The sequence below is a fragment of the Salvia splendens genome, chromosome 9 (genome assembly GCF_004379255.2).
Source record: "Salvia splendens isolate huo1 chromosome 9, SspV2, whole genome shotgun sequence".
Lineage (NCBI taxonomy): Eukaryota > Viridiplantae > Streptophyta > Magnoliopsida > Lamiales > Lamiaceae > Salvia > Salvia splendens.
Genome location: NC_056040.1, coordinates 31883654 through 31897024, shown reverse-complemented (window position 1 = coordinate 31897024; position 13371 = coordinate 31883654). Strand labels below are relative to the sequence as shown.

The 13371-nt window shown below is 40.6% G+C and overlaps 1 protein-coding gene across 1 annotated transcript; it reads right to left on the bottom strand.

Moving 5' to 3' along the window:
* On the bottom strand, positions 1–544 carry LOC121749432. The gene is made up of 2 exons (XM_042144001.1): positions 356–544; positions 1–312 (listed from the first exon to the last, which is right to left on the bottom strand). The coding sequence occupies exons 1-2, from the start codon at positions 542–544 to the stop codon at positions 1–3; spliced, it is 501 nt and encodes a 166-aa protein (XP_041999935.1).
* Positions 545–13371: the final 12827 nt, after the last annotated feature.

The following is a 13371-nucleotide window of genomic DNA, read 5'->3' as shown; positions in this document are numbered from 1 at the left end:
TCACTTATCAAACAAGCCCTTAATATTTAGGCTTTCAGCAGCCTGATCTTGCACCTGACTTCTACTTCTTGGAAACTCCTTGGCCCCCAGCGCCGACTGGACTTCAAAAAAGGTGATGGTACCTTCCCTACCATACATTATAGCATCTTGCAATTCCTCATGCGACTTCGACAGTGCATTAAGGAGAAGAATCACCTTATCCTCGTCTTTGATTGTGACATCAATATTCTCGAGATCATCTATCGCTTTATTGAAATACTCTAGCTGCTCAAGAATGCCCTTCTCCTCTTGGAATTTGTATGAATACAAACGCTGTTTCATGAATAGCCTATTCGCGAGCGATTTCGTTAGATACAGATTCTCCAATTTCGTTAGGATCCCGACCACGGTAGTCTCCTTCGCCTCCAAGACACAACACCATCGTGAGATGCGACTTGGCCAACAATTCCTCTTTCTTTGCGGTCGCCTTTTCGTCGAGCACTTCATCCGCCTTCCCAGTTGACAATGCTGCCGCCAGCCCTTGCTGGATGAGCATCGCCCGCATCTTGACTCGCCGTAGTGCGAAATCATTTTTACGTGTAAATTTCTCTGCCTAAACCCTAAATTTCTCTGCCTCAAACCTTGATGCCATTGATTTCCTAGAGTTTGATTCCCTGATTCAATAGCACAAAGATGAAGTTCCCACAGATCGGCACCACTTATTGACAATCGGAGTTTCATCGACACTCAATCTTGAATGTGGAGGTGAACGGAAGTAGAAATCATATTGAATCAGAGAATAGAGAAATTGGGGATTTTACAGCTGAATACTTGACCAATAAAAAACAACAAAGAAGTATTTAAATCCCTAAACAAACTTCCAACGATTGAAAATAATGATCCTAAGTCTTTCTTCATCCAATGGCTCCTGAACGATCGTGAGATATGATCTAATTCGAGCTTTACTCAGTTTCATCTAGCTTCGTTCAGCATGAAAACTGAACAACGACAGCTTCAACAGCCAAATCTTAGGGTTAAAAAGCAAACAAAATATTTACACACCAAAAATCTAAGTAGATGCCACTACAGTTTAAGTTCAAAAGGCATATACAAGAAACACAGAAAACACGAAGGCAGATGTTCTATCATGATAAGATCCCTCGATCTACTTTATCTTGTTGAGTCTACAAGAAAGAAAGTAATTGCAGAGTAAGTTATTTTCTTGGTTGGTGACTGCTCACACTTAAACCATACTTGTCCTCAAGTATGAAAGACAAAATAAAATAAATAAGGCAAGTTTCAATGCATTGGTTCTCATTTGACCAACACTAAAAAGACTGGACTTAGACTCAACCATACTCAAACAAAAACAAGACTTAACAAACAAGACTCAACAAACAAACACATAAATGAAAACACAGAGAACACAAAAGAAAAGAAAACATATATATGCATAAAACTGGCTCAAGTTCTAGCAACCGTCCCCACAAGCTTAAGATCATTCCAATTATCTGCAGTCCCAGATTCCTCCACCTCCCTTATTCTATCTGGTCAGTTTGTCAAGATAGCCCTTATTCTCGCCAATTGTTGGATTCACTCGGTCACTCATTCCTCACCAGCAACGTTAGGACCATTCACTCACTCATGCTTTTGCAATACCACTGATGCCTTGGGTTCTACTGACACAGAAAAAGTTCCTTAAGGTCTTTTCATTTGGTTATAATGGGGCACGGGGATTATAATGTATGTATGTGAGAATCCTAGGGGTCTAAGTTCAAGAAGTATAAGTACAAATATATGAAGGACATGTGAACTTAGGGACAAAAGATGGAAACAACCTCCCTACCTACAAATCTAACTTCCCAAAATTTAGAGATGTTCTCTGCCCATTTTGGCCTTATTCCCTAACTATCCTCTACTGGATCAGGTTACAATTTTTCTTGCCCACCTTGTCTAACTTCCCTTTTTCTAATTTTTTTTGTATTTCCTCCTGGGTCAGGCTATACACTTTTCCTGCCCATTTTCTAACTTTTTTTACCGGGTCAGGTAACAATATCTCCTGTCTATTTCCTTTCTCTCATATTTTTTCCTGAGCCAGGTTGTATGATTTTCCTGCCCATTTTCTCCGGGTCAGGTTACAGAATCTCCTGCCCGTTTTTATTTTCTAACTTTCTATTTTATATTCCCCTGTTTCTGTCACGACTACAACTCCCTAGTTATAACGTGACCAAATTAGTCTCAAATAAGAAGGATCAACATAAGGGATGAGTCAAACTCAATACATTAATTCTGAAGGCGGAGATGGTACATAGTCAGGATAAAATCGGAGTATAATAACTGGGTTCATAATTCCTAGTACATAGTCCTATTGCAGCGAAAGAGTCCAAGACAAAATAGCATGTACGAAGACATACTACTTTGGGCTACCTATTGCTACTTATTAATAATCATTACTCAACACCTTCGCCTCCTCGTACACGCTCAACCTGCACGTTAGAAAAGAAACATGCAGGGCTGAGTACTTGATATACTCAGTGGACATAGTGCCAAAATATAAGTTCCCTTTTATTTGTCAACCACAGTTGAGTGAACACGGGATTTTCATTTTAAAAGACCCGAGTCACTAAATTACTTCCATTTCATAAAATTGATTGTGCAATCACATAAACATAAATACCATATCTGAACATATGTGAACCGGAAATGTGGCCACATTCCACGACGGTCACTGCACCGGCCAACTTGAAAGCTAGCACACGGTCCCCATATGTGTACACTAGTCCGAGTAGGGTTTGCGGCCGTACTGGGACCCGAATTCAGTTTAACATGATTGGCATAGCCAAGCATATAGGTAATCGTAAAAGTAAAACATGGCATGACAAACATGTTTATAAAAGATTCACATTTTCATACTAAAATCACGTTTTTAAAAGAATGCCCACCTCGTTTGCTTAATCTCTAAATTTAACGTCCCTTGACTTGATCTCACTTCACGTGCGACGACGCCCCTTTTTAAACATTAAGTATACTTAAATTAGACTTAAGTAACTATTTATTTAGCGTGCATGCATTCCTAAGCGTGTGATCTTTTTTTTTTATTTTCTTTTTCCTAAATCCTTAAGTATTAATTAAATTAAGCGATTTAATTTATTTGGAAATTTGCCGAATTAGTAGAGCATTAGTTAGATTCCGGAAATTTTATCTTTATAGCTGTGAAATTAACTAGCGGCTTCCATCATTTCATGTGACCACATTAGGAGGGCCTATAATTTAATTCGATGTTTTTGCCATACAAGTATTTTAATTAGTATCCCCCTCCATATTTTGTCTTATTAATGGTGCAACATAAATTAATCCTCTTAGATTAAAATACTTAATTGGATTAAAATGGTAAAATTCCAATTTAATTATTTATTGGTCAAAGTATTAAGATGACTAACATTTTTCACGGCCCAAATGATTTAAATTCCATGGCCCAAAAATTATTAAGGGCAGTGGCCCAATATAATTAAAATAACCGCGACCCAATTCAATTTTTAAAAGAAGGTGGCCCAAATAATAAAAATCTTAGGCCCAAAAAGAAAAATATACTCCCTTCCCACCGTCGACCCTTTTTCCAAAAAGAAATCCCCAAGACCAAAATTCAAACCCTAATCGCCTACATCTCTCTCCTCCCCATCGTCGACGCCGCAGGGCAGCCCCATCACCACCGCCATTTCCGTCACCATCACCGAACTCCGCCTTTTCCCCCTCTCTCGAATTCTTCCTCTTCCGGATTCTCCTTTTCTTCTCCACTATCTCACCCACATCAACACCCTTTCCCCACAATTGAAAACCCTAAACACGAAATCAAATCGAGAAATGGGGTCCAGATCGGAGGAACGAGTGGCTACGTCTGCCGAGGTCGCTACTGTCGCCCTTTCAGTGGAACCACCGTCACCGCTAGCCGCCTCCCGCCGCCGATCTTGCCGTCGCTGTTTTTCACGCTCGGCAGAGGGGAAAGTGGTGCAGAATTGGGGCCACCGGGGATAGGAACGGTGACCGGAACCTCACCTATACACAATGAGCCATTGAGAGAAGACGAGAGAGATAAGGGAGAAGGAAATTCCATTAATTCATCATTCATAACATGTGTTTACACGGCTAAGAACCTAGCTATTTATAGAAGGAGCTAACTAACACATTAACTAACTTCTAACTAACTCCTAACCGTTCTAACTTCTCCCTTTTCAACCCTCATCACAGCATTCTCGTGTGCATGCTCACATGCACACGTCAGCACTTATTTAGTAGCTCTATTTCATGCACCAAATCTCCCCTCCTTCAAATAACCTTGTCCTCAAGGTTTGGTATCTAAATATTTCCTACAACAAAAATTGAAACATTCCTTTGAAAACCCAAAAGACGCGCTCAGTACGATGCTTGGGTACATCAATCTTATGCAGAGCTTGTTTGATTCCCCATTCATACGATTCCCAAATTCGAAAACGACCTCCGGAAGCTTGAAGAATAGTCTTCTGTGGAGCAACTTTGAACAATCTGCCACGGAATCACCCCAGCTAGTAGATTTATTACCACACATACATCTCAAATAAGTTCCCCAGCACCTGCTAACCATCTCGGTTTGTCCAGCCAATTGAGGGGGGCATGCGGTGGACATATGCAGCTCCACTCCTTGGAGTGTGAAGAAGTCAGACCAACATCTGCTCATGAGAGCTTGAGCAACATAGAGAACTTGCTCATCCTTACTGAGTCTGTCTCCAACAGCTCGTATAGTTGATATTCCCTGAGATAATGGAAAGCCCTCGACGAAATCAAGAATAAGCAATCCAAGGTAAGCATTGTTATCAAACTTGAACCCTTGGCAGATATCACCTTCCCTTAGATATTTCCTTATTTCTTGTAATGTGAAGAACCGTCCAAGATTGGAAGAACCTAACAAAATGCAACTGGCTGTACCACTCTTCTGAGAAACAGTGGACATTTTTGTCATAGTCAAAGAGTTTCCATACAATGGCAGAGGAAGCCAAGAACTTCCTTGGCTGGCTTCCTTCGACCTACGAGCCACCAAGCCGAAGTAACACAATCCACAAAGGAGCAATGCAACCACATAAATCCGGTCCTTCTCGGCCTTAGCCAATACCCATTGCACATTGCCCACGTTATCCTTCTCTTCATCATGTTGAGCCATGAATTTCAGCTTCACCATAGGCCTCGGAAACCAATTGAGCAGCCACAATAGTGATAAACTATAACCGGCTGAGATAGTTAAAACCACAGACAACTCCCTCACTGGGGCATTTTGTCGAGCATGAGATAGACATTCAGTTCCCTTGACATCAGCTGCTGCTGCGGCTACTACACCGTCGCCTTCACTTTGATCAGCAGGTTTTTTCTCTTCTTCTGCATAAGGCTTTATTTCTTGAGCCAACTCTTTGCTCTCCTCCACCTTGAGGCCCTCTTCTTTTCCTGCATTCTCTTCTTCCTCTGCAATTGCAACATTGTTTTCTCCCTCAACGACGACGTTTTCGCCTTGGGGGGTCTTCTCATTAGCACTAGAAGGAGAAGGAGCATTTCTACTTGCTGAGAAACCACCTCCTCTAGATCAGCCTTGACCTCATCTTTCTTCTCTTCCTTCAATTCCACATTCTTGATCTCTTCTTCTTTGATCTCTTGCACAACCTCAATGGCTGTAGGGATTTCTTGCTCCACCACTTCAGGCTTAACCTCCTCTTTTTTCTCTTCCTTCAATTCCTCATTCTTGATGATCTCTTCTTTCTTCTTCTCCCCCTTCACCTCAACAACCTTATGGTGCACGTCTAAACCTCCATCGTGTGATACAAGGCTGTCGAATCCTTGCCCTTCGGTAGCCTCTCCACACTCAGAATTTTTTCCTTCCGTAGCCTCCCCACACTCAGAGCCTTCCTCCAACTTCTCCACACACACTTCTTTTCCTGAACTCCGTTCCTCATCAATTTCAAGGCTAGTAAGGATTGATTCTCTCACACTATCCTCCTTTCTATTCTCATTCTCACAATAATTTCCTCTAAAATTCAAAGCTGACTCTTGTAGTCTAGCCAAAGCAAATGCATGAGCAAGGGATTTAGGCTTGAACATCCTAACTGAATTCTGGATGTGATGATGCAATCCACTCACAAAAAGATGCACAACATACGATTCATTGATTTCAACCTTTGCTAACAATGTATTGAATTGATTGAGATAGTCAGAGACCATACCTAATTGTTTTAGGTTTCTCAATTCAACCATAGGATTGGGGAAGTTACTTCCGATGAAGTTACTGATTTCCGCCGGAACGCGTGTGATACATTCCTCCACTGATTTATACCTCTGTTGCAGAATTGCAGGAGTCGTGCATGCTGGAGATTGCAGCAATTTCGGAGCAGTAATACAAGTACTAGAACCGTTCGAATCATTAACAGAGATGATCGGAGAAACAACCTTAGATTGGCGTGTCGATAAGCATTGAGCACGAGCGTTTAATCCGATCGAAGCAGCCGCAGAATTACCTTCATTATCAGCCTTAAACTTCGCCATCAACGCAGTGTTTTGAACATCCGGAGCAGAGAATTCATCCTGCAACTCCTTCAAGGTTCGATCGCACCTGCGATTAGCTTGATGATGCCTCCGGATTGATTCGTCGAGCCTCCGATTGGACTCGTCGAGCCTCGAGAACAAATCGCCCATGGCCTTGCGAATTGTCTTCTCCATCCGCATCAGATCTGCCGATGGATTTTGGATCGACATATTCATAGTCAGATCGCGAGCGCATTCAGATTTATCCCGCGATTTATCGATCTCCTCCTACCGAAGATCAGAATCGGCAGTATTGGAGAACTCAGCAGAATCGCGAGCGCCATCAAAATCGAAGAACTCAGCTATGGCAGTCGTGAAAAGCTCCTCCAGTCGGCGCAGATCGCCGGAGCGGGTTTCCACCATCACAGGTGATGGATCGTGAAGTCTGATACCACTTGGTGCAAAATTGGGGCCACCGGGGATAGGAACGGCGACTGGAACCTAACCTATACACAATGAGCCATTGAGAGAAGACGAGAGAGATAAGGGAGAAGGAAATTCCATTAATTCATCATTCATAACATGTGTTTACACGGCTAAGAACCTAGCTATTTATAGAAGGAGCTAACTAACACATTAACTAACTTCTAACTAACTCCTAACCGTTCTAACTTCTCCCTTTTCAACCCTCATCACAGCATTCTCGTGTGCATGCACACATGCACACGTCAGCACTTATTTAGTAGCTCTATTTCATGCACCAGAAAGGAGCATCAACTTCCTCCAAACTCCGGTTCCGGTCGAGAGCCCAGCCGCCCGTCGCCCGTAGCTAAGTCCCCACTTCCCCATTCTTACGTCTTTTGATTCTATTTGCTGAGGTTTTGAATAAGAATCAGTGGAACCTATGTTTTAGTCCGGGCAAAATCTTACGTTAGCATAATGTTTGGTTTGTTCGATCCTCATTTTGAAACTGGTGATTCTTGTTCACTACAACTGATGTCGGTTTCGTTATGGGATGATTCCTCTGGTTTGGTGTTCATTGGTGTATACGTTTAGAGGACCTAAGGATTTCAGCTTGGCATGGAAAAGTCTATGTTTGTCGAGCATGCTGCTGTTTTATCTTCTAGCATGGCTCTAATGGTGTATAGGCTGTATTGTGAGGCACTCATCACTACTATGTTGTGTTTTCCTAGTACAAAATGTTACTACATGATGAATGGATGATATAGCTTATGTTTTGAGTTTGAGGGGCTTGAAGGTTACCTTCTTTGCACTACTCTGACTCCTGCTCCTAGCTTCAGTCCCTTTCACTCTCTAAGTCACTAATGTGCAATGATATGTGGTGGTGAAGGAGGCAAGGCCGAGGGGTTACAATATATATATATAGGGTATGTGTAACTGAAAGCCTGCAAGGCTGATTGTGTGCAGGAAAAGGGTCCTTATTTTAATTATATGTTGTTTTTTTTCTCCTGCAATAATGCAGGGCATGTACTCGTGAAAAATAAATGCAGTTCCATCCTCATTTGTTACTCTACTGTGGTGGCCTTATTCCCCTATCCTTTGCAGCATTCTCTCTGAGTTTTTGGTACGGTTTTGCAGGTGGCTGAGCTCTGCAAAGTGGTTAACTGAACTCTGCAGCTGGAGCTCTGCAGAGCTGCTGCAGATGTGGGTTTTTTTCTTGGCTCGTAGCAGCTGGACATGAGTTGGGGAGTAAAGGCTGCCCCTTTTAGTATGTCTTTCCTACCTATCCCGAAAGGCTCTGCTGCCCCTTTCCTCTTCCTATGGAACATGCATTATTTTTTATCTTGTTTGCTAGTTTTCATACTTAGATTGCTTTAACTGATGTGGTCTTGTATTGTAGACCTTGGAGAGAAATAGCCTATCTCGCGGCTTGAAAATTCTCGGTCCAACGGCCGCCCCGGACACGGGTCGTGAAGTGTGGCTTGGCTCGAAGGAGAGGCCCACGTATTGTAGACCTTAGGTATACGTAATAGATTTTGTTAGAACCAAAATCTTAACTCTTAGTTTTTCTCTTGTGTAATCTAAGTTATTTTCTTTATACTCTTTCTTGTGTAAGCTAAGACATAGCTTGTAGTACTACCACGTTGTATTTTATTTACTTAACGAAATAAACGAACGCAAACCCATTCTTATTCGAATCTTGCTTGTTCCCTTTATTTCTGGATCTATGTTAGCCATTATTCGTGCAAAAACCTAACATAGGAATCGTATGTTTCTCGAAATTAAGGTAATTAGGGAAAGGCATTCGCTTCATAGTTTTAAATTATTTTATAACGTTGAGGCAATTAAATCGTGGTCATTACAGTTTCACAACTTATCTCCTACCCTGAATGGTGAGTTGCCCCCACTCCACCTCCTTGTTCACATGACGTGAAAGTTGAGGTGCCAAAAGAAAGGACAATTCTGAACAGGCTCAACTTTGCTAGCTAGGGGATGCCCTTACAATAAGGCAGGTCCAGTAGATTCGAGAGAATTAAGCTCAACTGGTTTCTCCTATTGCCTTTAGTCCTTACTCCTCTATGTCATTTCCTCCTAAGCATCAAGTGGCAACCTCTCTAATTTTTTAATAGTAGAAAGTGTTCTACTCTAGGCTTTTAATTCACTTTTAGAAGACTTCACAATTGGATCAAAACAAGGCTTTTCTATCGTTCTTACTTCCTCCAAACCGATTTTGATTTATTAAGAGAGGGTTATCACACATCAACATGCATTATTTCTTCACTCACTCTCACTAAGGGGATCATGCTTTTCATTTTTGCCAGATTATACACTAACACAAAAGGTTAAACACAGAAGACACATGAAAACCAAAACATAAAAGGGAAAACACAAACTTCTCACACTTAGACTATGCATTGAGCTAAGTAGGAGAAGACTAAACAAACATATACCAACACATAAAAATAAACATGTTATATTCACAAGAACTTCTCACACGTAGACCAAGCAATGGGCTAAGTGGGAGAACACTCAACAAACAGGCACTTAACCAGAAAAGAAAACATGTTATATCAACAAAAACTTCTCACACTTAGACTATGCAATAGTCTAGGGAGATAGTTCATACACAGACACATACACACATCAAACTAAAACATACAACATGCATACACATATGCAAACTCCCTCCTTCTCACACTTGGTTCCAACTTACCCCCGAAGGTTAGAGTTGGGCCAAGTGGTATTAAGAGAAGGTTGAATTTGCTACTATCCTAACATCCAACACAAAAACTAAATAAAAAACTAAAAACTGAAAATAAAAATTACTTGGTTATTTGGGGTGGGGTCACTTCTTCTCCTGGCTCCTTTTGGAGTCAGCCTTCCTGGGGTGCTGGTGGTGCTTGCCTTCTTGGTCCTCTTGCTGGTCATGAGGGTTGCATCTTCTTGGGGATTCCTTGCTCTCTTGCTGGATGACACGGGGGTAAGTCCTCTCTTGCTTTCCCGGGGGTTACCTTCACACTTGCTGGTACATCAACATCGACAGTTCTGGAGTTTGTAGAGCAGGTTTGGCCACCCCCTGCTGGGCGGAATCCTCTGTTTCCCCTGTTTCTGACTTGCCATTCTGCTGGGTCAGATAGGCGCCTTCCTTATTTCCTGAATTGGGAGCTCCATCATTGGAATTCTTTATCGGTCCCTTGTACTCTCTTCCTGGCCTACGAAACTAAAACTTGAAGTTCTTAAGCAAACTAGTCAAGTGGATGTAAGATCCAAAAGATTTTTTTTTTCATTTATAAACTTCTTTCCCAGATTTACTTAGAATTTCGAAAATCTTTTTGGGATTAATTTTTTTTCTTTGTTTGGATTTTAATAAGGAATTTCAGAAAAAAAAACATATTCACACTATGTACAACTTTTGCTCAAGTATTTTTGGGAATATACTGGTTCAGTCCAAAAAATTTCAAATTCCTTCCTATCTACCTGACCCAGCAGATTCCCGAAGAGTACTTAGCAAACTGACCAGTTAGGCAATAATAGGGTGCATGCGTAGTGGAATTTCTTCCACTACGCGTAACTCCGAATTATCCCTAAAAACTTTTTTTTTTTGAATTTTTTTCTTTAAGAACATAAAATCTCTGTGTAATTTTCTGATTTTTAAAATATTTTTTGATTTTCTTAGAAAAATATTTACAAGAATTAAAACTCGACTAAAAGAATTAACAAAATGAGCTTCTAAAGTATGCAAGGATTATATATGCAACCAATAATCATAAAATTGAAAGAATAAGAAAACTCTCTGACCCCATAGGCATTCTTTCAGCCACATGTGATTGGAGAGCTGTCCTTCTTCACTTCAGCCATGGTTTTTTCAACCTTGGAACACCTTGGATACGAAGTCATGCCTAGACGAGATCTCATAAAAAATATATAAAATTAAAGGTAATTTCATAAGGATTCTATCAAGATCTCAATTGTATATGTTCCGACAATGATCGGATGATGAAATTTTAGAATTTTTATTTCCATATTTGTATATGTTGATAAGCATATTTTATATCAATAAATGCATTAAATAGTCTCAATATAATGCATGTATATTTTCTGTGTATAATATCAATAAAACTGTGTTGATATTTTCTGGTACTTGTGTTGAGATTCTCATGTCATTGTGTTGATATTTATAATACACTATGTTGATATAAAAAAACGTTAAAATTATTATGTTATAACAGATTGACTATTTTACTATTTTGTTGATATTTTATCTACTATCTATTGAAATATGCGAGCTTTAATCTCATTCACTAATTTTAAGATCTAACGGTGTAGGATTAGTCTTAGTTATGGATTGGATACTATATGCATTTTAACATGACCTTATAAAAGTAGACTCCACATTCCACTAACTTTTTCTACCCATTTATTTTATAAAGTTAAATAATTTCTTAAAATTCGTGCCGATCAAATATGAGACATTTAATCATAGAAGGAGAGAATATATATCATCCCACATAATCTCAAGGATATAACATTTCATTGAACATTATATTCAACAGATTTCCACTTCCACAATTGTGGTATGACAACACCACATTAATTCAACAGATTTGATCTTCCAATTTTCACCAATATTTACGAAATGAGTATGGAGTTCATACAGTAAAACAAAGATAGACACTTTGCATATATCACAAGTAAAAGCTAAAAACTCCACTTATGTGATTCACAAATTACAAATAAAGGAAAGCAACATCGAAAAGGAAGCTTGAGAATTAGCAACCACAACAAAATATGCTCTAAACTACATCTACGCATCATTTTTTGGGATACATGGGAGAGAGGATGGAGAATTGAGAGGAAACAAGATTCTGACAAAATTTTCCAAACACTAACCCATAACTTTCAGTCCACCAAAAACTAATTTAAAGTGTGTATCTTGAAACATCTATCGAAGAGATAAGAATTGGATTTCATTTTTAATTTATCCCCACTTAAGCCCAATTAGTGGGTGTGGGTTTCTGATACGAGAATATGTATGGAGTACCAGTGTATCTCTATTATTTAGTTAATTAGTAATTTTCTATATCTTTTCTATATAATTAGGATATTTATTTCTTATCAGTAAGTTAGATTACTCCTATTATAAATAGGAGGCTTTGTTATCTTTTGAAACATCCATTTAAAGAAATACATTTATCTTTATCTTTTTATTATCTTTTACTTTTCTCTGCAATATACTTTATCAAAAACCCTAGTTGAACGTTAGTTGGCTGCTTGACGGGAGGATCCCGCGAACGAACCTACATCTTCTCCGCGATCTCTCGCAGTTATCTCTCAATACGAGTTTACTCGTATCATCTGGTGCTTTCATCGGTTCTCATCCTCCGCATTGCCACCGTCTCTACCACTGCCACACCTCTATCCGTCAACATGTACCAGCAACGACAATTCTGGGAGTTGCAATCGCTCGACCAAGGATTGCAATAAGATGTGTCGTCGTTTAGCGTGGCGGATCAATTACAACCCGATCCCTACCACCAGGGCCATCAATTCGACCACCACATACAACCGCCGCAGCCACGACCCCCTTCCTGTTGGGACCCCCCTTGGAATCACTTGCAGCCAGAGTACAGATCATATGTTCAAGAATCCCTAACCGACTGGCCATCTACCTGCTGGGACTCGCCGACGCCCTATCAAACATCAGAGTATCACAGCCGCCAATTTGAGTACCAGCCCCCACTAGTCCAGAATCAGTTTGCTCACGACGCCCTCATCGCCGGTCATTCCGGATGGTATCAACAACCTCAGCATTTGAATCCTAATATTGACGAGCAGACCGTGAATCCTTACTACCAACTAGAAGCGTACCAGCAACGAGCTGTTGACCAGCTGCCTGCGCAGCCACCCTATACGGGTTTCGATTTTCCGGAACCACCGCCATATCCGGGTTCGGAGCCTTTCAGCGTGCCACAAGTTCTGGTGACGCCAGATTTGGAACCGGACCTACCGTTGACATCCTTGGTTTCACAGCTTGAGCGCCTAACTGCAATTGTCAGAAATTTGGAGTCTCGGATGGATGACAACAAACGTTGCCTGGGGGATCCACCTGCTGCCACAAAACCTCCTCCAGTCCCTACGTTCAGCTTCCCGTACACGGCCCCAATATCATGTCCCCTGCAACAGCCACCAACGCAGCTATCCCCACCGTACAACCATGATATCAGGTATGGCTCAATAGAGTCCCTTGCCAATGATATAGATGAACATAAATCAGTGCAATCTCAGCAAATTCATTATGATGATATTGTAAGTGATCGTTTACTTAATCGAGATAATATTGGGGAGGAAGAGGATAAAATTGGGGAGGATGAGGTATTGTTAGACATTAAAGAG

Bases quoted from the DNA above. Each gene is read 5' to 3' on its own strand.
- LOC121749432 (XM_042144001.1), bottom strand. From the start codon at position 544: ATGCGGGCGATGCTCATCCAGCAAGGGCTGGCGGCAGCATTGTCAACT. The intron at 313-355 runs GTATCTAACGAA...TTCATGAAACAG, and splicing joins CTAACGAAATTGGAGAATCT to CGTTTGTATTCATACAAATT.